At 38.4% G+C, this 25,447-nt stretch overlaps 2 protein-coding genes and 1 pseudogene across 3 annotated transcripts; all 3 read right to left on the bottom strand.

Annotated features, from left to right (window-relative positions):
* Window positions 1-2,559: 2,559 nt before the first annotated feature.
* On the bottom strand, window positions 2,560-4,975 carry LOC148716144 (uncharacterized; annotated as a pseudogene).
* A 3,939-nt stretch (window positions 4,976-8,914) lies between these two features.
* Window positions 8,915-12,482, bottom strand: LOC111330220 (apolipoprotein L3-like). 2 transcript variants are annotated; one of them, XM_088744970.1, is made up of 2 exons: window positions 12,254-12,482; window positions 8,915-10,632 (listed from the first exon to the last, which is right to left on the bottom strand). In XM_088744970.1, exons 1-2 carry the CDS (start codon window positions 12,295-12,297, stop codon window positions 9,612-9,614), a joined length of 1,065 nt encoding a protein of 354 aa, XP_088601096.1. In that variant the 5' UTR covers window positions 12,298-12,482; the 3' UTR covers window positions 8,915-9,611. The 2 variants fall into 2 exon arrangements, with proteins under 2 accessions (XP_088601096.1, XP_088601095.1); XM_088744969.1 differs by having other exon boundaries at window positions 8,915-10,635; window positions 12,254-12,481.
* A 1,221-nt stretch (window positions 12,483-13,703) lies between these two features.
* LOC111330230 (26S proteasome non-ATPase regulatory subunit 7) lies at window positions 13,704-18,878 on the bottom strand. The gene is made up of 6 exons (XM_022935059.2): window positions 18,606-18,878; window positions 18,282-18,374; window positions 16,636-16,733; window positions 15,908-15,988; window positions 15,427-15,518; window positions 13,704-15,056 (listed from the first exon to the last, which is right to left on the bottom strand). Exons 1-6 carry the CDS (start codon window positions 18,775-18,777, stop codon window positions 14,603-14,605), a joined length of 990 nt encoding a protein of 329 aa, XP_022790794.1. The 5' UTR covers window positions 18,778-18,878; the 3' UTR covers window positions 13,704-14,602.
* Between the last annotated feature and the right edge of the window lie 6,569 nt (window positions 18,879-25,447).

Below are 25,447 nucleotides of genomic sequence, written 5' to 3'. Positions count from 1 at the left end.
TAGATAAATGTAGTATATCTAGTCTATACAAAAGCAAATAAATATACTGTCTTTTTTTTAATGATATTGTGTTTAACACTAAAGCACCAACGTGATGAATGCGGTTTGTGAGAAAACTGCTAATTACAACTTTTCAATAACTTACACAGCTACTTTTTTTCAGTAGTAACGTCTTCTAGATCAGAGTATTTTAAACATGCTTCTAACAATACTCAATTTCGTTGACATTTTGATGAATTGGCGATGTCCATCTATAACAGCATTAAAACCCTCTCATTCACTAATCTATTTTTTTCTTTTCTCTTTCGTTTTGTTTTCCTTTGGTTCAATTTGAATTTAGTTTTCTTTAAGAAAAAATACGAAAAAATACGAAAAAATTATTTACAGTCTGCATGGTCTGCAGTCTGCAGTCTGCGTTTCAACATGACCGCCGAGTTGGAGCGTGCGCGAACGTGCTTGCCTATTGTTACGTCAGCAATTTCGTGAAGATCATGACCTGAAATATGGGTAGTTACGAAAACGAAGACCTAAGACCCCTACGAAAACGAAGACCCATTACGGAAAAAAAATAAAAAATAAAAACAGTAAAGCAATACAGAAACAAGACACCTGAATTCTTTGCCGGCGAAAACCACAGGGAGTAATGGTGTTTTAGTAATGTATCTTCGTGTTCGTGATGGGTCTTTGTTTTAGGAATGGGTCTTAGTTTTCGTTATGGGTCTTCGTTTTCGTAGGGGGTCTTCGTTTTCGTAATGGTCTTCGTTTTCTTAGGGGGTCTTAGCTGTTCGTTTTCGGGGTCTTGGTTTTCATATAAATAACCTGTTTTCACACCATTACTCCCTGTGGTTTCGCCGGCAAAGAATTCAGGTGTCTTGTTTCTGTATTGCTTTATTGTTTTTATTGTTGTTATAGGTGGTTTGCACGTTATGTCATTGTCGCCATGTTGGTGGACGTAAACAATGGATATCTCATCACTGGCGGCCCAAGCTCTCTTTGAGAACCACACGAGGAAAACAATTTGCTTATCGATTGATAAGGATATGTAGGGGATTTTCTACAAGATATCCATAGAGATAGTCTAAAGTCAAGTGAAATCAGTAAAATAACGACACCAGGAACAAACGACACACGTATGGAATAAGGAAAGCCATATTTATTTAATATTTTCACTTTAAACTATCTCTATGGATATCTTGTAGAAAATCCCATACAAATCCTTATGAATCGATATGCAAATTGTGTTCCTTGTGTGGTTCTCAAAGAGAGCTTGGGCCGCCTGTGATCTCATTGGCTTCTTTTGTTCGTCCACCAGCATTTGTTCCTTTCACCATGGTTACCTGTGTCTCTAGAGATTGGTTGCAAACCACCTATAGTTTTGGTAAGGGGTCTTCGTTTTCGTAATGGGACTTTGTTTTCGTAATGGGTCTTCGTTTTCGTAATGGGTCTTCGTTTTCGTAGGGGGTCTTAGGTCTTCGTTTTCGGGGTCTTCGCTTTCGTAACTACCCTGAAATATGACGTGACGGAATATATTGATTTGTTCTTCGCGATACTAAAAACTACAAGTCTCAGAGAAATCATAACTGTATCATACCAGGTGTGAATTAGTATGTTGAAAGAGAGAGTGAATATGTATTTTGAACGCTAAGTTCTGTAAGAACTTCAACAGTATAGGCAACGAGGTGACGAAACTAGAGATTTTCACGAAGCAAAGCACTCGCTCGACACGTGCATTTTCACACTTTTCTGGCCGTACTATGAAAACAACAGTGTGAAGTCTCTAATTTCTGCACCGTCTGATAACGGGAACCCCAACGGCAAATTATTTGTGTCTACTTTGCACTGTACACTGCTCTCATGTTATGCTGAAGGGAAATCTGGTGCTGCAAATTCACATTGATCTACTTGCAAAATACTACGAAGGCCTTTGGCGAATTGAAATTTCATCTTTGAGGCGATGTTTTCTCAGCCTTCACCGCCGTGACATCTGCAACCCATTAATTCTCAGAGGAGGCAAACATGTAACTGTTGCCTATAATATACATGCACCATCCATCAAACGAATTGAAATTTCGTCTTTCAGACGATATTTTCGCTAGCGTCGCCGCCGTGACATGTGTAACCCTTTAATTCCCAGAGGAGACTAACATGTAAATTCTCCCTATAATATCCATACATGATCCGACAAACAGGTAATGAGAATACTCAAACTTATCAGGTAGAAGTTGTCTTGATCAAACACCAAATTCTTGCAACTTATTTATAAGGAAATGTGTAGAAGATAGTGAAGAGTATCAAAGAGTTAACTTTCTAATCCATGAAGTCATTCTTTGTAGAAATCTATTTGCCCAATGGTGATTGTGACTCCGAGATGAACCACTTCAATGTAAAGACAAAACCAAAGCAATTTTTGGCACCATTGGACAGAGTTGTACGACAACAAAGGCAGAGTTCTGTTTCAAGAAAACTGTGAAACAAGTAGAAGGGCAAAAATAGCATATTTTGGCACGACTTTCATCTGTCATGTGCGACTATTATGATTCACACAAAGAAAACTCTTTCACCACTCTAACAGAGTTCAAGATTTTTATTACTAAGGCAATTTCTAAACTTAAACCATGAAGCTCAAAGCTAGCAAAACACTTTTTGCAGTTTCTACTACATTTTCTATGCATTAATTCCAAATGGAAAATTTTCTTCTTCAATGAAATCTGTTCTATGAACGTTATCCAGTATTCACATAATCGCTGAAGTGATACATCTTTCAAAAGCATAAATTTCTAGAGAAAGCAGAACGGAAATATCGTTTTACACTCTGCAGCCTACTTATGCATTCGAAGTTGAATAATCAGGAGCCATTAGTGGACAAGTTGTAAAGTCTTCAGCTTCAGCTAGAAATTTGGTTTTTATAGTTGATGATAATTTATCTCTAGAGGAACATGTTAACTCTATTTCTAAGTCTTGTTATTACCACATTAGACGAATTGCTAAAATCCAAAAATGTCTGTCCGAAGATTCCACAGCAGCTCTTGTGCATGCTTTCATCATCTGCAGATTGGACAACGGCAACGCACTTTTGAACGGCCTTCCTAAGTATCTGATTCAGCGACTGCAAACAGTTCAAAATTGTGCTGCCCGCTTCGTTTCATGCAAGCCGAGGTATGCACGTGCGACACCGATCCTCAGGGAACTGCACTGGCTGCCAGCGGAAAGTCGTATCATTTTTAAAATGTTATTATTAGTTTATAAATCACTTAATAATCTAGCTCCTGCATATATTAACAGTCTTTTAAAAAATTATAAACCTAGTCGTAATTTAAGGTCGGTTAATCAGGGTCTTCCGACGATTCCTAGAGCCAATCAAAAGACCTATGGGGGACAGGTCATTTTCAGTTGCAGCACCAAAGCTCTGGAATGCCCTACCCCTTGATATGAGGAATGGGGGATCGATCACTCTTTTTAAATGTAAATTAAAGACGTTTCTCTCTAAGAAATATTCTTTATAATTTACTGTAGAATTGTGAAGCGCCATAGAGCAGTTAGAGTATATGACGCTATATAAATGCCATAATAATTATTAATTATTATTAAGGTATTTTTCTGAGTTTGTTTTAACTGAATCTCAGTTATAACGGTTTTCTAGAAGGAAATTCGAATCAAAATATGTTTAGAGAAAAGATAAGTGCGTTTAGCTTCAACATTCGACTATTTTTCGTGGACCACAGTGAAATCTCTGAACTGGACACGACTTACTAATGTGCATAGTTTTCCTAAAAAGAAAAACATCCTTTGCAAAGGTTCTTAAGGATTCCTCTTATTATACTAGTCCGCTTTACTCAGGTTTCATGATTCCTTTTTGTTTACTAAATTGCTACAGTTTTGGCTTCTCATTGGTCATCACCGTAGTCTCTTTGTGCTTAATATGAACCCTTATCCTTAAAGGTCTTAAACTTCTTGTCGATGAATTTCGGTACCATTTCCAGGATGTCTTCTTCCTCTGGAAATTCCAATTCGCTTAGTAGCTCCCTGATGTCTTTCACAACCTGCGTAGTCGAGCCTCTATGCAACTCTAAAGACGATTTCACTAACATGTAGATATCCAAAGGTAACAGCACGGCGCCAACAATTCCTCCAGCTAAACTGGCTGCGCGCACTCCCGCCAAACCCCCGGCCCGCGCGAAGTCACCAGCGGCAGCGATCACCCCAGCCCCCACCGAGGCCGTGGACGAGAAGACCCGGAAAAACCTGGCGGAGACATCTATTTTCTCTTCAGTTGAAGTCGTGAACTCCCTTTGAGCTAGAAACGCAGAACCATTGCTCTCTCTTAGGTCAGAGATGATCTTCTCGAGGTTGTCCAACTTTTCTTGCAGTTGCACGAGAGCTTCCCTATCCTCGTCAATGGCTTCTTGAACCTCTTTCAATCCTAACTTTGTGAGAATTAGCTCAATTACTTTGGAAACAGACATCACATCACCAGGCCTCCCGCGCCTCCGATTCCGGCGCCAACAAGGGAGATCACGAGCCCAGCTCCAAAAGTGAAGGGCGCGGTGATCAGGCCCGCTATCGCTAGGAGTCCTCCCACTGTGCTCGCGGAAGAACCTGCTATGGTGGATTTGCTGACTTTCATATGGTGGTCATGTAATTTGGACGCTAGTTCCTCCAGTTTTTCCACAGTGCGTTTCCCTCTTGGAATCCACCGCCTAAGAGCGTTATTCAAGTCTTCTTCTAATCGGCATAATTCTTGGAAACTTAGAGTGACTTGGACATGAACCTCTTCTGACAAATATTCGAGGAAGAAAGAAAACTTTATCTTTTGAAGATCTAGTTCGCAAATCAGCTTCTGATTAGGTGCAAAAAGCTGCTTAATTAAGAATGATCACTTTTTATCGCCGGGGGGGGGGGGAATTTTTATTTTGTCAAGATAAAATTTACCTGATTCCCCCTTTTGGCTCTGTGATATTTTTATGATCTCACTCATTGGCAATTACTTGGCAGTCAATTTCCTACAGTTCCCTTATTTATGCTCTGTTGGAAATGAGTGATTCCCGCTCCGTTCCCCCTAAAAACTGTGTAATCCCCACCTTTAGTGTGATTAGTCCCCCTCTCCCAAATAGCTCCACCCTATCGGCTCACAGAGCCCAAATGTCTCTCTGGAAAACAACGCTATATAGAACTATGTCATTTGTGTAGATTTGCGTATGTAATTCACCTTAGACTTTAAAATTCATTTCTCAAAGCACTTGAGAATTTACCCAACTATTAATAACTTTCCCATTTATCACGTCACACGCAAGGTCACAGCGTAACCAGTTGTTTTCGATTTGTCAGTAACGGCGCGCGACTGAAACAGGAAGTAATTTGGCTAATGCAAAATGTACCACACGAAATAAACAAGGTTTCTCTGAAGTCTGCGTATTTCCTTACTAAGTTGTTTTAGTTAAGAATTAAAGAAGTAATTAAGTCGGAGATGAAGTTTTACATATACACTTCGGTAATCTCGTCTTGGATCATCCAGCATAGAAATCTTTCGATTTGTTTCTCAAAAATCAACGCTCACTACGAAAGATTATTACAAATAGAAATGGTTGCGATATCCTTATTACACGCGAAAGCATAATCGGTGTGGTGCTGTCCTGATTTCGCATCAAATCATATTGAGGTTTAGGTTGTGTCGAAAGGTTATAATCTCTTAGGTGGTTGTACCGATTGTAAGTTCACGCGTGACATATCCTCCAAACGTTAGAATGTTAGTTGATGTCTCATTAAACATTCGCTAAACCATTACTATTTAAGCTATACAACTGATGTTTACATATGACTTAGACTTAGACTTAGACTATCTTGCCGCAACAGATAAACGGTTTAAGCTCCAACCCACCAATCCAACTAAAGTATTTTCACTTTTAAATAAACTAGACAAGTCAAAGGCAACGGGCCTTGACAAAATATCTGCTAGGTTTATCAGGGAATGTGCTGATCTTATTTGTGTGCCGATATGTGATATTTTCAATCAATCTATTAGCCAAGGGAAGTTCCCGGACGACTGGAAATATGCAAGGATTACCCCTCTTTATAAACAGGGTGACCGCGGTGATGCTAACAATTACCGCCCAATATCGGGGATTCCAATAATGGCGAAGGTGGTTGAAAGGATAGTTTATGAACAGTTATATGCCTATTTGGAAGAGCACCGTGACGATATTCTATGTCAAAACCAATCAGGGTTTCGTGCTAATCATTCAACTGTAACAGCTTTGTTGGAAGCGACAGATTCTTGGGCATATAATATTGATAAAGAGAAAATCAATGGAGTCATTTTTCTAGATTTGAAAAAAGCTTTTGACACTGTTGATCATCAGATCCTTCTATTGAAACTAAACTATTATGGTATACATGGAAAATCTTTCAGATGGTTTCAGTCATATTTGGAAAACCGAACACAAAAATGCTCTGTCAACGGGTCGCTATCCAGTAGCTACGCGTTGACTTGCGGCGTCCCTCAAGGGACCATCCTCGGTCCATTATTGTTCTTATATATCAACGATCTTCCAAATTGCTTATCAAATTGTAAACCGAGAATGTATGCCGATGACACGCACTTCACATATGCGGGAAGCAATCTTGAGAACGTTCAGTTTTGTCTAAATAAAGACCTAGAAAACGTCTTCAACTGGCTACAAGCGAACAAACTCACGTTGAACATGACTAAAACCGAATTCATGCTAATAGGGTCGAGGCAGAGACTGAATACTCTCACAGCTTCACCAACAATTAGAATGAACAATACTCAAGTGAGCCAGGTTACAGCTACAAAATCGCTTGGTGTAATAATAGACGATAAACTCGATTGGCATAGTCACATCGAAAAACTAACGAAAAAGATCGCCTCTGGTATCGGGGCCCTAAAGCGAATTAGGCACCTGATCCCAGCATCAACCTTACATCTCATCTACCAAGCTTTAATAAAACCTCACTTTGATTACTGTGACATTGTTTGGGGTAGCTGTGGGAAAACGCTACGAGACAAACTGCAGAAATTGCAGAATAGAGCAGCCCGTGAGTTGACATTCTCTAACTATGATGCCGATGCAACTGAGCTACTCGAGTTTTTAGGGTGGAAAAATCTTGTACGCCAGCTGGAAATCCTTAAAGCCACCATGATGTTTAGATGTCTGCACGGGCTAGCTCCAAGGTATCTATATTCAAAGTTTACATGGCGTGACTCTGCTTATGACCTCAGGGACTCTGAAAATAAGCTTAATGTTCCACTACCGCGCACTAATTATTACAGATAAAGCTTTAGCTACAATGGCGCCACATTATGGAACAGTTTACCACGCGATAGAAGGAACACAGAGTCTCTGGGGTTATTTAAACGTAAGATCAATGACATTCTTTAAGTCTAACGCACGGCATTCACGGAAAACAGCTTTAGTGTTATAGTATGTAGTTTTAATTTTAAATATCTTAGCGTATGTGATATGTATTTTCATAGGCTGATGAATTGATCGTCTTTAAATAAAGATTACAATACAACACAATACAATACTGGTTGCTCTCATGGTTACTTTCATCATCAATCTACCCGCATTCCGCCTATTTAAGAAAGCGCACTTATGGCGTTCAAAATATTTGGGTCCAACGACTTCCTTGAATCCAGCAGGCTTGAAAACAGAGTAATCATAATCAGATCCTTCTGTTTGTGCAAAGGTTTCTGGTATCGCCAACGACAACAAAAACGTATTCGAAATGTATGGCGAAATTTGTTTCTGATGTCCGAAAAAAAAACCATTTTGGAGAGAGACCATTGCTTTTCGCTGCCGTTTTTTCGGAAATGGATATGGACAATGTTGATGCGCCGAAAGTGTAAGATTTTGTTTGAGCAACCACGAAATATGCAACAAAATCCACCGATATACCTCTCTCCTCCCGCAATGTTTATTGCGAACTCTCGAAATATTGTAGGTATTACAAAATTCTCGACGTATAGTTACACACCTAATCTAGAACAAACCTTTGATCGTCGTCCCAATGCACTTGTAACCACTAAATATCCTGAAAATTCATGATTTTGACGGACAATTCGTATTCAGATATCCAGAGGTTAAAATTCTAGTGTTACCCAAGTGTACTCAATCCTTTCTCTGTGTGCTTTAGACATAGCAAGCGCATGAACAATACATGCATACGAATCTGACACGTGATTTCGCAGTTTATCTTAGGGGAGGGCATTCTTAGGAGGCATGCCTCAGTAACAAAGCATCGCATATACGTCGTGTTAATGGGAGGAAAACCTAAATTTACTACATTTATCAACATTTGTAATCCATTAAACGTTTCCGCTCGGACATAGTCAGCCCAAACGCGTCACGTGACTGAAAATGCCGCGGAAGACTTGCAGTACCATTTTCAAGAAAATAGGTACAGTGGCCTCCATTTGGAAGAAAAACGTGCTCCTCTGCTTGTCCTTGTAAAGCACGGAAGGTGAAAGTTCTTTTTTCAATGTTTGATAAAGTTACCTGTAAATGGAGCGTGATAAGCGGCTCACGCATGCACCTCAGTAGTTTGCCAGCGAGGCCCTCTCCCTTGGTTGCTAAAACAATTGTGAAAGGGGAATAAATCTCAAATTTGTCAATGGGAGGCGGAAGAAATCATTTATCTTCTGCCTTGATAATCTTCCTAAATCTTCAGTTTCTAGCAGCATACAACAGCTAGCCTACGAGGAGGCTTTCATTCTGCAAGTCGCGCAAATCCACCCCTAGAAAACTTGAGACGAGTCGGGAGAGGGGCTAAGGGGTCTGGCACTAATCAGCGGACCTCTGGTCGCTCAAGGCCTCATGATTTAACGCGGATAAAGAACGCTCGTACCGAGGGGTAGCGAGAGCGTGCTTGTATGCTACACAAAAACAAACAAATATATTGTGTCTGTTTTTAATGATGTTATGTTTAACACAAAAGCACCAACATAATGAATGCGGTTTGTAGTGAAAAAACTGCTAATTACAACTTTTCAATAGCTTACACAGCTACTTTTTAAATACTAACGTCTTCTAGATTAGAGTATTTCAAACATACATCTGACAATACTCAATTTCATTGACATTTTGACGAATTGGCGTGGTCCATTTATAACAGCATTAAAACCCCCTCATGCACTGATCTATTTTTTTTCTTTATTCTTTCGTTTTGTTTTCCTTTGGTTCAATTTAAATTTAGTTTTCTTTAAGGCGCCTGGCGTAAAACGATTTTAGGAAACAAACTTAAATGACAAATTTCTTTTCAATTTGTATGAAGATTATCTCTTCAATGATTGTGATGTTTCTAAATCTAAAAGTATGTTGCTCTGTTGTAACTCCTTATCAACGCAGAAACGACTAAAAGTTGATAAATCTAAACCCCCAGAAAATATCAACACGTATCTTCTCCTAAACCTTTCGATACATAATCTTGCGAACTGGTCTTGAGATTAAAGAAGCTTCTCATCTAGAAATTCATGTCTTAATTTAACACTAAATTCTCTTGAATAATTCGTGGAAAATATACTACAGTGAGGATTACGAATCAGATTTTGTGAGTTAAGGAGTTAACTATACACACCCAGCCTCTTTAACCAACTAATCACTGCCCGCGCCACCCACGTCTTTTGGTTTTTCAGTAGCGTTTTCGGCTTTGCTCTTGTCATCATTATAGGCCTCAGTAAACTTTTCATCGATGAAACTCTCCACCATGAGTTGAATGTCTTCCTCTTCTGGGCATTCCAGCTCGCTTAAAATCTGCCTGATGTCTTCCACCGCCTTGGAAGTCGAACCTCTTTGGAGCTCTAAAGACGACTTCACTAGCAACGTGATGTCCAGAGGTAGCAGCGCCGCGCTTACTATTGAACCGGCCACATGTGCAAGGCGTGTTCCGGCCAATGCCGCACTCCGCGCCAAAGTTCCCGCGGTAGCGAACGCTGAGGCTGAGACTGAAGCCGCGGACGAGAAAATCCGGAAGAACCTGGCGCCGAATTCTACTCTCTCTTCGGGGGAAGTCGTCAATTCACTTGGGAGTAGATTGTGAAGGAATGTGAAACCACTACCTTCTAATTCTCTTATCAGCTGAGCATCGTCGTGAAGAGGTTTCAGAAAGTCTGCCAGAGTGGAGATAAAGATCTCGAGATTGTCCAACTTTTCTTGCAGTTGCGTGCAAGCTTCCCTGTCCTCGTCAATGGCTTCTTGAACCTCTTTCAATCCTAACTTTGTGAGAATGAGCTCAATTACTTTGGAACCTGACATCACCAGGCCTCCCGCGCCTCCAATCCCGGCGCCAACGAGCGAGACCACGAGCCCGGCTCCAAAAGTAAAGGGTGCAGCGATGAGGCCCGCTATTGATAGGACCCCTCCTACGGTACCCATAGACGCCCCTGTGATGGTCGATATGTTAACATTTCTATGATGTTCGTGTAAATTTGTCGCCAGCTCTTGCAATTTCTCCCTGGTGTGTTTTCTCTTTGGTATCCATTGGAGAAAAGCCTTATTCAGGTCTTCTCGTAACTGGCGCAGTTGTTCGAATTTCTGAGTGATTTGGTTCACAACAAATGATTCTGACGGTTCCGGAAGAGTGACGTCATCTTCATCTGTTTCACTCAGTGAGAAACTACTGTAAAACAAACATTCAAATCATTTTTTGGTTTTCTTGAATTAAGTATCTTCTGAAAATTTATATAAGTATATGTTCGTACAGTTCAGAGCGACTAATTTTTTTTTAAATTGAAGTTGGCACTGAATCGTCGGCACAGACTTGGCAGAAAGATGAATCCATGTTTTGAAATGCTGATTGCAACTCACTTATAAAAGATAGACGATACCGAACTTGCACCTAGAGCTTAATTTAAGGGCATTTCTAAGAGGCTATGTTGTAATTCTCTTTATCCTAAGTGACTTTGAAATGATCAAAATATCACTTTGCTTCTTTTGACACCATTTTCAAGAGAACACACCGAGAACTGTTAGACATTTGATCTACCAAAGCACTAGAACAGACTTCCCCCCCTCCCCCAAACAGATGTCAACTACTACCGGCCCCATACAAACGACTCATTCACGACCCAAACATTACAAACGAACCGAACAGAACAACCTAACTTTACCGACGGATCGAAACAGACCAATCACGACCGACTTACGCCACTTGAGTCTTACAGCCAATAACATCACGCCAAAACTGACCAATCATTTTACACGAACTGAATTAAACACATTTTACTGACAGCTATTCACTTGACTCTGAGGATGACTTTCACACGGGTTGGCGAAACGTCAGTCACTACAACCGACAGCAGTCCTTCTCAGGACTACATTCACACGGACGATCACACTACACTTTCACAAAGCACTAGTGTTAAACCCTGTTTAAACCATTTTCAACCATCTTCAGTCGCTGTGTTCTGACTTGTGAATCGTCTTCCGTATTTCGCACAAGGCTGGTTTACTTATTTGAGCAGCGAGCAAGGCATGGTTTATTAAATTGATAGCCAGCCCGATCTGCCATATGTTTGGATGAGATGATTGCGTGACCGATTGTTGTCATGAAATTATTAACTAAAACCCATGGATTTCACACAATACCAAACGCGGAAAAATGTTCTCTTATTATTCTGCAAATTTCAACTCGAAGAGCAAAGTACATGGCGAAAACAAAAATAGATTTGCGTTTTCCTTTACTAAATTAGTTGTCAATAAATTAAAATGGGCCAAGAGGAGCATAAAATTTACCCGTATTGATCGACAACGACGAAAGTAGGGTTTTTATTCTCATTGGTCTTTTAAATACTATACTAATACGTTCAAATATGGTGATAAAATAAATTTTCGGTTTAATATTGTATAATCATCGAATACTGATGTGAAAGACTTGTCCTAAAATATCTCCTTCAATAAACTATGTTTGCCTTCTGATGTTTTATCATTTCAACTATAATCAGTTCTGTATCCAGGTCTAAGCGACATCCTGTAAACTTAAGATCTCCCTTAAAAATCTCTAGTAATATTACTTTTCAAAGTACCTATTCGAGGTGCTCAAAATTCCGCAAAGATTAGCATGCTTTCATTTGCTGCTTAATGTTAATCTATCTTGCTTATTCCCAAATTCACTCGACCGATAAAAGACAACGCAACTTTACGTAAAAAATATTATAAGGCACAGCGAGTGCTTACTTAAACTCCGAACAATAATATAGCCTTCCATTTTCAAACATCAAACTACTATCAAAACAAACCTTTGTCCGTCGTTATCGGGCATTTTTTCCAACTCAAAACTCATTCCGTTGCTAACTCGACGGTAGACGCAACATAGCGAAATTCACCTGTTTGTTTCGCTGAGATCTATACACAACCTATTTCTGATAAAATAAAACAGCCTAGAGATAGAACTTCGCCGCTTTCCCACTTCCTTCAAGGTCAAAGCGATTTATAGTGTGCTCGCCGAGTTGGAGCGTGCGCGAACGAGCTTGCCTATTGTCACGTCAGCAGTGGAAATCATAACCTAAAAATATGACGTGACAGGCTATATTGGATTGTTCTTTGCGATTTCGAAAAACTGCAAGTCTCCTTAGAGAAATCGTAACTGCACCATACCAGAGTAAATTACTATCTTTGTATTAGTTATCAAGCTATCAATTAGTATGTTGAAAGAGAGTGAATATGTATTTTGGACACTAAGTTCTGAAAGAACTTCAACAGTACAATGTAGGCAACGAGGTGACGAAACTAAACATTTTCATTAAGTAAAACACTTGTTCGACACGTGCATTTTCACACTTTCCTAGCCATTCCATGCAAAACAAAAGTGTGAAATCTCCAGTTTCAGCACAGTCTAAGAACAAGAACCCCAACGACAATTATTCACTTGTCTGATCTAATTCAGTTCACACCGCTCTCGTGTTATGCTCAAGGGCGATCTGTTGCTGGAAACACTCATTGATCTTCCTGCAAGATACTATGAAAGCCTTTGGCGAGTAAAAATTTCATCTTCTGAGCGATGTTTTCTCTGGCATCGCCGCTGTGACATCAGTAACCGTTTAACTCCCAGAGTACATTAACATGTAACTTCTCCCTATAATATCTATACGTTATCCAGTAGACAGGCAAAGAGAACACTCAAACTTATCAGGTAGAACTTGCTACCTTGATCTAAAACCAAATTCCTGCAACTTATTTATCAGGAAATGTGTAACAGAAAGTGAGGAGAATTAACAATCAGATCTTAGAGGTTAAAGAGTTAACTTTCTATTCTATGCAGTCATTCTTGGTAAAAATCCATTTGCCCAATGGTAATTTTGATACTGAGATTAGCCCCTTCAATGTAAAGACAAAACCAAAGCAATTTTTGGCACCATTCCACAGACTTGCACTACAACAAAGGCAGAGTTCTGTTTCAAGAAAGTTTTGAAACAATTTGAGAGGGAAAAAAGCACACAGGGCCTAACACTAACAGTAGCCCACTAGCCACAGACTAGTAGAAATTCATTTGTGGCTAGTGGTTTTCGATTTCCACTGGTCAGTTTGGCTAGTAAACAAACTAAGATTGTCATAACATCTAAGATGTCACTAGCCACTTGGCTAATAAGTTGAAAAGTTAGTGTCGAGCCCTGGAATATTTAGCATGACTTGCATCTGTCACCTGCAAGTTTTATGTTTCACACAAAGGAAATGCTTTCACCACTCAGAGAGAGTTCAAGCATTTTTATTACAAGCCAAAGGCTACACTTGAACCTTGGAAGCTCAAAGTTAGCAAAATATTTCTTTGCACTCTCTCCACTGTATTTTCTATAAATTAATTCCAAATGGAAAATTGCATTTTTCAATGAAATCTGTTGTATGAATGTTATCCAGTATTCACATGATCACTCAAGTGATTAACAATGAAATTATGACACTGGCCATGTTTTAAGATTCCAAAGAGTAAACTCACTCTCTTCAAATTACTTCTAAAATTTGACAACTGAATAAAGGCTGAAAGTTTCTAAAGAAACTGTGATGCTGCATCGGTGGGGGTAACAAGGTAATTTGGTTATATCAACTAAGTTGAAATTGTAAATTGGCCACCATAACGAATAAAAAAGCTGACATTTTGAGCGTTAGCTCTTTGTCAGCCCTTCTTCTGACTACGTTTGCTGCCATGTTGAATTTTCGCTTGACAGCCTCACTGCTCTCAAAATTCCCATATTTTCACTCATCTTTTTCTTCCATCTCTCACAAAATTGTTGTAACAAATAGGAACTAAACAAAAAAAACTTTCTTGACGGATTAAAGAACACTGATTTTATTTCCAACAACCATAGCAGCTGTTTGTTAACCAACAATGTTTTCAAATGCATGGCTAGGTTACCGAGTCTTTCCGATGGGTGATGTCCACACACAATTTTTTGCAAATTTGAAGTTAGTTTTCAAAAGGTTAAATGTAGACTACCCTTTGGAATCTCAAAAGAAAATATATTTTTAATAGATACTTTTTAATGGCAGAGATAGAAAAGATGGTTTTGACAGCATACAAATGTACTTCTCTTTTAAGTCATAAGTTCTACCAAGACATTGTTTTTTATCAATGTTATTCAAGATATACAGATTTAGGACTTCTTGGTCTCTTCTGCTTTGGTTTTCTCCTCTTTATCTTTATCTTGTACATTCTTATCTTTAGTGTCTTTGTCTTTACTCTCTTTACTTTTCTCTTCTTTCTTGCTGGCTTCATCTCTCTCCGCATCCCTGTTGGCGACTTTATTATTGATAAGGTTATGGAGTGCAATCACAGCACGAACAAGCGACGCTACATACACCACCAACATCTGATCATTGGTTTTTACTGAGAGTGACTTGATAAACTCCTCCAGACTCAGGTTTGGTAGTAAATTGAACACATCTTGTAACTGATATATGATGGTGTGATTAACAGGTAGTTTACCAGTTGCCACTTTGTCCAAATAATCTCTGATGTCTTGGAGACGCGAATTAAGACCTTTGAGAGACAACAGCTGGTTGGTGATGCGTTGGGAAAGTGTTCCCGCAGTAAGATTCTTGATATCCCTGAGGAAGTCAATACAAAAGTATCCATTTAATAACCAATAGTAACTGAAAATGAATCATTCACATAATTCTTTTTTTTTTTTCAGCTCTTAAAAAACTGACACAGTATTAGGCAAGTTACAGGCCTCAGGTACTCTATATAGGAGGGTTGTTTAATAATATAAATATCTTTCCACTGTTAGGTTTTGTCCCTCTTAACATTGTTCACAAATATTAATGCTCAGATAAAAGGTTTGGCTAAACTGAACATAGTTTAGGACACAGTTTTGTCAAATACAATGGCTTAACTTTGTTTTAATAACTAGCCCTTAATGTTTCGCCCAAAAACACCATAAAGAAAACAAGGCCAGGTATGACAGTGAACTGTTACCTTAGTAAATGTTCAACTCCAACCTCTTCTGCTTCTTCTGCTCCTATTTCACTGGCAATGTGCTCAAATGTTTTTGTTGTGGGTGTTCCATCCTAATAACATTTAAGACAGAAAAACAAGCTCTATGAGTTGTGAGGGCTGTATGGTTCAAAGAAGCCACACCAAATTTTCAAAACTTGCCACCAAAAAAAAATTAAATCTTGAGATAACCCTTTACAGCCTAACCAATGATCCATCAAGAAAAAGGCAGTAGTGAGTCCACATTAGGCTAACATCAGTATGCATATTCTCCATACTGTTCTCTATACATTCCTTAAGGAGCTGACAAGAAGAATTTGCATAACAATCCAGAATTCTGTAGTCGTTGATCATATCCTTTATTCTCCTAACTTCAATGTCTGATTAAGGGATGATACTGAAAGGAGAAATTAGATCCTTGTCATTCTCGGAGATAAAAGGGTTAAGAGACTATTAAACTTACATCATGTACTTCTTCAATAGCTACATAGGCATCTGTAGGTAAACCCAGATCTTTAGGCTTTGCATCAATAATGACAAGCACCTGATGAGAGATGACAAATACAGATGGTGCTAAAAATTAAATCAGAGACGCAGTGGTCTAAAGAAATGGTTTGTGTGTTGGTCGAGAGGTTCAAGTTCAAGTTCTGGCTGGGTCATTGTGTTCTTGGGTAAAACACTTTCCTTTCACATTACCTCTCCCCACCCAGAAGTATAAATTGGTACAAGCAAATTTTAAGGGAAGCTTGATGAAATGCTAGACGGCAACCCAGCCATGGATTAGCATCTTATCGGGGGGAGTAATATTCCTAGTCACTTTTTGCTCAGGAAACCGAGACAAGGTCCAGCTGGGTTGGTCAGTTGGCTCAGGGAGAGACTTGACACAATATTACAAGGGCTGAATTAGCTAATGACAAAGAGGTGTTGGATGAGCAAAAGAAAAAGGAACTCCTCCATGAAAGACTGACACACTACACAGTGCAATACTATAAGACTGACATCAGTGCATAATCTTAATTTTTCTTTTTTTAAATTAAATATGATTAATTCCACCACTTAAAATACTAAGACTAACACTATTTATTTTACTTTAAATACAGTGCATATACTACTTACAATATACTGTAATATAATTTATAGGGAATCACTCACCCCACTAACAATTCTAATGCTTAAATAAACAATTCTTACCGAGTTGGTGCAGTATCTTCTGATCAACTCATTCACTTTGACGTCATTGTGGTGTAACTTAGGTCCTGTGTGATACCAGCCAACAATCCTTTCCCGCGCTTTTAACATTATATCAAAAAAAACAACAGACAAATTCAACATAAAGTAAAGCAAAGTAAACACCAAAGTTACAAGTTAATGCACTCAAAGTGAGCAAACAATAGAGACCATAGACTCCAAATAAATCCTGTTATTCGTGTTTTATTGTTACAGGCTTGAAGTTTACAGAAGGTAGGCAAGACTGTATCCGTGACTGTTATTTCTCACCCTGTATACACGCTATGCATAATGAAAATTTGCTTAAGAAGCCTGGTAACAAGTTTGCACGAAAGCGAGGTCCGTCAGGCAACTGTGTTTTTCTTCCTTCGGAGGCTTTTACCTTGGTTAACACAAAATGAGCTTGGTTTCAAACAATCTAAAGCTTTCAGAAGCAGATATTCCTAGTTCATCACTAAGTGGGAGAGCTCCAGCTAATTTAAAAGTACAAGAACTAAAATTCTGGCTAAAATGCTGAGGAGATCCTGCCAAAGATCTAAGGACGAAAGCCCAACTAAAGGTAAGACAACAAGAATTGAAACAACTTTTAAAATGTCAAGAAGCTCATTGATATTATTGGCCATTAAAGAAAAGAAAAGTTTTAAAATGTTCTAATCGATCCAAAGAGATACTGAATTCAGATTGTTAAGTTATAGCTCGCTCAGACTCGATCGTCTTCGATTGAAATTGCATTCTGTACCTCGTTCGATACGTTCATATGTTGGTTCAACATATAAAAACACCTGAAATTTCTCTCGTTTAATATTAAGGGTAGAAGAGTATATCAAGGCTGGAAAAGACAAAAATGTAGTGGATCCAGACGAAAACAAAGTCTATTTGAAGCGTAAATGTTTATACATTTCATATTTCATTTCATTTCGTATCTAGTGAGGTGCGGAACGCAATTTCAATCGAAGATGATCGAGTCTGAGCAACCTATAACTTTACAATCTGAATTCAAAATCTCTTTGGATCGATTAGAACATTTTAAGGCTTTTCTTTTCTTTCATGGCCAATTAATAATATCAATGAGCTTATTGATGTTTTAAAAGTAGGTTCAATTGTTGTTGTCTTACCTTTTAACAACTTGGGCTTTCGTCTTTAGACCTTTGGCGCGATCTCCTCTGCATTTTAGCCAGAATTTTAGTTTTTGTACTTTCAAATTAGCTGGAGCTCTCCCACTTAGTGATGAACCAGGAATATCTGCTTCTGAAAGCTTTAGATTGTTTGAAACCGAGCTCATTTTGTGTTAACCAAGGTAAAAGCCTCAGAAGGAAGACACAGTGGCCCAGCGGACCTCGCTTTCACGCAAACTTCTTACCAGGCTTCTTAAGCAAATTTTCACTATGCATAGCATGTATACCTCAGATTCAAATCATCATAAAATCGTTAACCCAAGGTTTGATTCAACAAGACTTTACAATGAAGAGCTCTGTCATTTGTCAACCCTACATACCCTAGCATCAGTATGCATATTCTCCATACTATTCTCAACGCATTTCCTGAGGTGCTGACAAGGAGAATTTGTTTAAAAATCAAGAGCTTCTTCAAACTTCAGTTAAAAGACTTACCATTGACCTTCTTGAACATCCCATACATATTCTCAAGGTAATCATGATCTAAGAACCACACACTTGGATCTTTTTCGTCCTCGTCGAAAGGAACTACCAAAAAAAAAAAAAAAAAAAACACAGATCATATCACCAACTAAAACACAAAAAAGCCTGGTTTTTTTAACACGTGCGTGCGTGTCAAAGCTGAACGATCAAATTATTACATTCAGTTCAGCCGATCCCAGCAAAAACTCCAGAATTAGCAAGGCTGAACTACTATCGTAGTGATTTTTAAGAGAGATCTTTTTATAAACACTCAAATGAAAACAAGAGATCACCCACCAGCAAAACTATTAGCTACGTCGAGTACACCTTTTCGTCTTGAACCCAACAAAACTCCAACAACTCTCTTTTGATTTCCAACTTTACCCATTCTATAAAAGTGATCGACGACGCTAAGCAATACAATTGGGTGGACCACCACTTTGGTTAACGGTTCCTCTGTTCCAGGCATTTTGCTTCAGGAATACGAGACACCGGCGAAAAATACTTTTGAGAGAAAATGTTAGCTTTTCAAAATGGCGGATGAGTCGACAGATTTTTCTCTCCCTAGTTCCTCACGGCAATTATCGCTTTTAGGAATTGTGGGTATACAGTTTACGTCACGCACTATCATTTCTTTCACGTCACGCGTGAGGCGCGTGAGTACGAGTGGGACGTCTGATAAAGAGACTCTTTGTCACCTTCCCAGCGTGAAAAAGGAAGGATGTTTGCTTTTACTGAAAAGCGATGCATATTTGAACGTGCCTATAATTTGATCATTTACGTTAGAACTGATGTGGATCGACGTGATTTAAAAAACAGGTGATGTAACGGGATTCCACGCAAGCATCAGAGTCTTGCTAATACTTTCTTGTATTTCTAACAGTATTAGTGGCCCGCACCACACTTCCCTTTCAATCTTTGTGAACGACCAATCACTTTCTGGGAAAAAAATTTTCGGCTGTCTTCTTTCCTTCCGGCTTACCTTATAATAGCACAACCACCTTGGTATCCTAAGAATTTTTTTAAACGGGAATTTGTTCCCTTAGCCCCTATCCCCGATCACCAGTGATCATTGTACCTGAATAAACTTATTGTCGTCAGTGATAAACAAAGGCGAATCTTCGTTTCATTGTTCATTCGTTCACTATAATTATAATTTTAATTATTTACCAGCGGACGGCCGGTACAACGAAGCTTTAATTGTGCGTACCATTTATCCTCGTCTTTGATTTATTTTTCGGCTGAGTGTGAACGCTCGAGGTCTGTTTTCACGCCTATTTATAAAACTTACTTCATTTATATGTAAATTTACAGTCTTAACTCTTTTGAACTCACTTTTTTTTTATTCATTCCTTAATAATGGAGTCATGAAGTCGCCGAAACTTCGGAACATTAAATCCTTAATTTTTACTTTCTTGTGTATTTGTAAAACATTGTCAATAGTTATGATTATTATTGTTATTACTATGATTATTACTGTCATTATTATTATTATTATTATTATTATTATTATTATTACTATCTCAAGGCCTTTAAATCAGTGGTTAAAATTATTGTTGATAGGGGAGTGGAATTTTTCTTTTATTTTGACAGCCTAAGGATCATGTTCTGCACTCGGATCGAACTTAGTTCCCCTACTGATGACAACAACCATTGAATTTTTTCTGTCTACAAGATTATTGTTAGCGATATGCTCAAGAAAATCTTTGTCTATTTTTAAGCCGGAGGATATATTCAGTTTCTCTGGGTATATCTCATCGGCTGAAGCTTACCCCTGGGAGTAGGGATTTCACCGGGAACTCGAATTCCTTGCCCTTTCAAACAGCGAATCACTTCATCATCATTTTGCTATCACGGACCCTTCTGAAAGCATTGTTTGCTACAGGAAGCAGGAATCCGATGTCACTTTCTTTGTTTACTTACGTCGTTAATTCACACGATTAAAATCAAACGTAAGTTATCCCCAGTTTAGCTCTGAGAACGTGATCGCTCATTTTTAAAGTTTCGCAATAAAGCGAACTACCTATCGTCACATCCATTACGTTGCTGAGGCGATAGCGTCGGTTTATAAAAATGCATGCACTCTGCGGGCATGCAGCGAATTGACTTTCGTATCAAACTGCGATATACCATTATGTGTAAATATATATATATATAAAAATTTTTTTTTTTTTTTCATTTCCCTTTAAAGATTACTCAAAGGTTCCTGTTTCCTTGAAAGCGGGAACATGATTTTCTGCTTATCAAAACAGAGTTTAAAAGCAACCGTCAAGTTGCACAAATGACGTCAAAGTACATACAAATTCAATTCTAAAAAAAAGCATTATCATCTCGTAAGCTTGACATCATCTCAGTCCTTTTCTTTCCTAAAATAACTGCGATCTACGAGCGCTTTGATTGGTCAGAAACTTATCATTTACGGTACCGGTAAACCTAAAGAAAACAGAAGGGCACAGTTAGAATATTTCATACTACGTGTACTAACTGCCTCGGTGGAGCTTGACTGTAATACGCCAATACACCGATAGAAACTGCAGTTCTATGGCTGGATTACGTCGCTAAAAAGTATTTACCCTAGGAGATCAAGTAAGTAACATCTTAAGTTCACTTGCTTATCTATTATTCGTAAAAGCTAGTGTAAAACATCAATCGGTCACAGAAGAGAAAAGTACATGGCTTGTACTTAACCAGGTTCGAGGTTCGTACTGAAAGTTACGGACCGATAGATTTCTGGCTCGCGCGTGCGTGGGCCATCTGAATCCGAATGTTTCTGGGTTCAAATAGAGGGGAAAATTTCAACTGATACGAGCTTTTAAATTTAGCGAACCGTTCAGTGAAAAACGGCTCTCTAAATTGACCAGTCACAGCGCATGGTCTCACTGAGAGACACAAGGCTCTAATAAAAAGTAAAAATTGTCTATATAGAAAAGTTGGAAAGGTATTACTACCAGAAAACATCACGTAACATTTTCTACCCAATCAACGCCATGGTGCTATATTATAAAAATCATTACGTATATTCTATTTCAGGTAAATCTCATAGATAGCACTGAAGAATTTGAAGTTTTACTACAGCAAAGTTTAACGGTGTGAAAAAGCATTGCTCAGACGAAATCTTCAAAATTAGCATCTGAAACGCTCTCAGTGGAAATCTTTTTGAGGTGCATTTTCAACACGAAGGGAAAAAAATCTCAAGAAACCAACTAGATAAAAGTAAAAATAAGCAAACTGCCTAAAGCTAGAGCGGCAAAACACAGAATTGGATAACAGTTCACTTTCTTTTTAAATTCCCATGAGGCACAGTTTCCGCATGTGTGATCCAAGATATCTATGGTGGCCGAGAACTGCCATTAAACATATTCAAATTTATAGGAATTATTTTTGTTAATTTTTTTCTTTTTAAAATAAAAGCAAGGGAAAGTAAAATGTAAAATAGAAATAAAATGAAACTAAAGATAAATGAAATCAAATCAAAATTAAATACTACCCGGCCGAGCGCTGCCACTAGTTTTTTTTTTTATTTTTTTATTTTTTTATTTTTTTATTTTTTTCATTTTTTTTTTTTTTTTTTTTTTTTTTTTGCGGTAGGAAAAAAAATTTGTTCGTGGCCGAACGCTGCCACATGGCCGAGGGCTGCCAAACAAGCCCAGAATGCACTACCATCAAAAAGTTCATGAGAAGCAATTTCTGGGTCGAATAATTCATACCCATGTCCTTGTATATCTAGCAGCATGAGTTTTTTGTTTGACTTTTCATAAGAAAAATGGGTTAGACGTTGAGCCTTCTGACCCATAACATCTGTTTCCTCGACACAACAATCACCAGTATTGTTTAAGTACTTGGTAAACTGTCCATCAATAAACTCCTCCACAGTCACAAATTCTCCTTTATCCTCTTCACCGTAGTAGATCTTTCTAAACCTTAGGACCTCTCCAAATGCATCAATAGCATGTTTTTCAATGATTTTTTTGTTCCAACTGGCGAGCAAAATTCCTTGCAAGAAGATGAATCTGAACCGCCTTTTGGGTATGTTGTTGGACAGTTTGCCCAATGTCATTTATTCCCTTCACAGCATCAGGAAGGTATCTTTTAATGACCCAGGTAGTCCCCTTGAACTGTGGGTGCTTTGTGGTTGCTTTGTATGCAATGCGAAACCCACCGTGAGCAAACGCCTCTTTTTCTTCATTGAATTCGACAGTTATCATTATACAGCTCCTTTCCTTTAATTATTTTATGCGTTGTATCTCCTGCATCACGCTTCTTCTCTCTTTTCGCAGTCACTTTCTCTTTTAACTTTTTCCACGCGGCATCCGCCATACTAAAATCTTGAAAGGCATCCTGCAAAGAATTCTGGGTTTGTTTGGCAGCCCTCGGCCATGTGGCAGCGTTCGGCCACGAACAAATTTTTTTTTTCCTACCGCGAAAACAAAACAAAACAAAAAAAAAAAACTAGTGGCAGCGCTCTGCCGGGTAGCATTTAATTTTGATTTCATTTCATTTCTCTTTGGTTTCATTTTATTTCTATTTTACATTTTACTTTCACTTGCTTTTATTTTAAAAAGAAAAATGAGAAATAAATCGAAATTTAAAAAAAATAGCAAAAATAATTCCTGTAAATTTGAATATGTTTAATGGCAGTTCTCGGCCAACATAGGATATCCACGAAGCAAGAATTTTTCTAACCCTTCATGTGAAATTCGGTTTGTGTGTCGAATTCATCCCTACGCATGATTTTCCGTGTTTGGTTTTTTTTTTTTTTAATTTAAAAAAACTGTTATCATTCGACTTTATCGGCTTTATACTTTCACGAGTAATTCCACTTTCCCATCGTAACCTGTCACGCAAGTCATTAGGAACTGGCGAAAAATTATCCCGGCTTCGGTGATTTCTTTGTAAACCGCCAACCTAAAAAAAAGTCTTGTTTTTGTACCCAATGGCCCATCCAGTCGCATCTTAACTCTCTCTTTTCTATTTTTTTCGAAAATCGCTCTCCGCTTCGTAATCCCCTTTTTCATTTTCAAGACCCTCTAAAAGTCTTGGGTCTTCACAGGTCGGTTTTCCATAGTGACGGTTGTAGGAGCCCCGGCTGCAGAACGAAAATTGACGAAATTGGAGTTGGAAGAATCATAACGATTCCATATTCCGAACACCCTTCGGACTGCGACGCATATGATTCGGTTAGAACATGAATTTTGCCAACGAATCGTTATGCAGGTTTGTAGCCCCTCCCAATGCAATCTAGTTTCCATGTGTGAGATCGATATTGAGTAGAAATTAAAGCCGCAAAGCCGATTCTGTTTGATTTTCACCGAATTGTATCGATCTGCGCTACTGATTATATACGATTCCGACTTTGATTCTGAATACATTGTCAATAAAAACCAACCTTAACGAAGCTTTCACTTGTGCTGCGGGCGTTCGGGTAGAAAACGGAACAGGATGGTAGCGCAGAGCGAAAGAAAGAGGGGTCTGGTGACTACTTGCGGAAGGTTTAAATTTTCTTCTGGCGTCTGCATTATGTTTTGGTGGCGACAATATTCGCTCATACAAGATTATTTGTCCAAAATGCAGAAGAGTGAATATGAGAAACGCATGTTCTTGTTAAGATGCTTTTATCTAATCATATATAATTATGTTTTGTTTTTAGGTTTATGGGGTTGGGTAAAGGGGTTGGACCTTGTTGGGGATGCTATATCCTTTTGTTCTAACACCTGCATATATTCTATACGTACAAAGTTAAAAAAAGACAAAACAAACAAACAAACAAACGAACAAAAAAACACGAAATGACGGAAATGAACCAATTGAGCAGTAATATGTAATTCGGTCGCGGTGCGAGACTTTTATATGTCAGGCAAGTCTGATAATACTGACAGACCGAATAGGGTCTTTCCCTTAGTATTCCCCTCTTCCAAACTGTCTAATTCTTTAAATAAAACTCATTTGTATTCGTCACAGCCCAATTTTCATTCGCGAATAAAAATCGGCGATGCTAAATGTATAATTTCAAACCAAGAAATTCGATTCAAAAATATTCACCGACACGCAAAATCGCGTGAATAACAGAATTACAGACAAGGTTTAGAATTAAAGGCGTTACAAATTACGAGAATTGCACTAGCCACGCACGTAGGCCCGTAGATGTATTCTTAAATGAAGAATTAATTAAAACCTCCGCTTTTTTTAGCTTCATTTTTCGTTAAAGCGTAGGAGCACCTGAACTCGTAGGGTATAAAAAAGATAAAAGTGCTAGCATTGGCGTTTCGCTAATCGCATGGACCTTTTGCTATGCCAGTTCAAACAACTATCCAAATATGTGTTAATTATTGTGTGAAACATCGTATGCTAATTAATAACGAAAAAAAAAAAAACCCTCATCATAAATAAACTTACATCTCTCAAATCGATGGTCGCCCAGGTACCATATTTGACTATAAATTTTTACCAAAATATACCAGCTAGACTGAGAATTGCGTGGTCTGACGTCAAGGTTCTTGAGCGACTAAGAGCGCACTATTTATAGCAACCCCGAAACAGTTTTCAGACCTGTTGCCGTGGTATAATTAAATCATTACGTCAATAGAGGATTTCTTGCGTACTTATTGGCGCTAATGAAATTCCTGAAAGGTCCAACGGTTGACCGCATGCTTAGAGTCATCTGCACTCCTCGCTGCCCTCCAAAAAGAAAAAACACACACACACACACACTGACACAGAAGAAAAGCTTGGCACATGCTATATTCCAATATTTTCTGAAGGAACCTCTATCATTAAATTATGTTTCACTTGAAACCGCAGAATGAGTCATTAATACTCACTTAAAATGCGTATCCAGTTAAGAAATTGTGGTGCTACATTGAATTGGAAAACGGTTTGCTTTAGATAGTGTGATTAAGCGCAACATCTCGGTCTATAGTCTCCCGAGATCGTGTTAAATGCTGTTACAAACTGTTTGTAAAATCCTGATCTTGAACTCCTCGTAATAAAAGCACGCCAAAGGGCGTAAAGTGATTAATTAAACTGTTAAAATGCTTTTTTAATTAAATGCTAAATTTACATAAGCGAGGGAATAGGGAAATTCGCAGCACGATTTTTTTTACGTGACTTTAATCTGTTTATTCCTAGCGCTTCCAATTTGT

This window comes from Stylophora pistillata, chromosome 14 (genome assembly GCF_964205215.1).
Source record: "Stylophora pistillata chromosome 14, jaStyPist1.2, whole genome shotgun sequence".
In the NCBI taxonomy this organism is placed as follows: domain Eukaryota; kingdom Metazoa; phylum Cnidaria; class Anthozoa; order Scleractinia; family Pocilloporidae; genus Stylophora; species Stylophora pistillata.
Note: the sequence above shows the minus strand (reverse complement) of the source record. Positions and strands in the feature narration are given on the sequence as shown.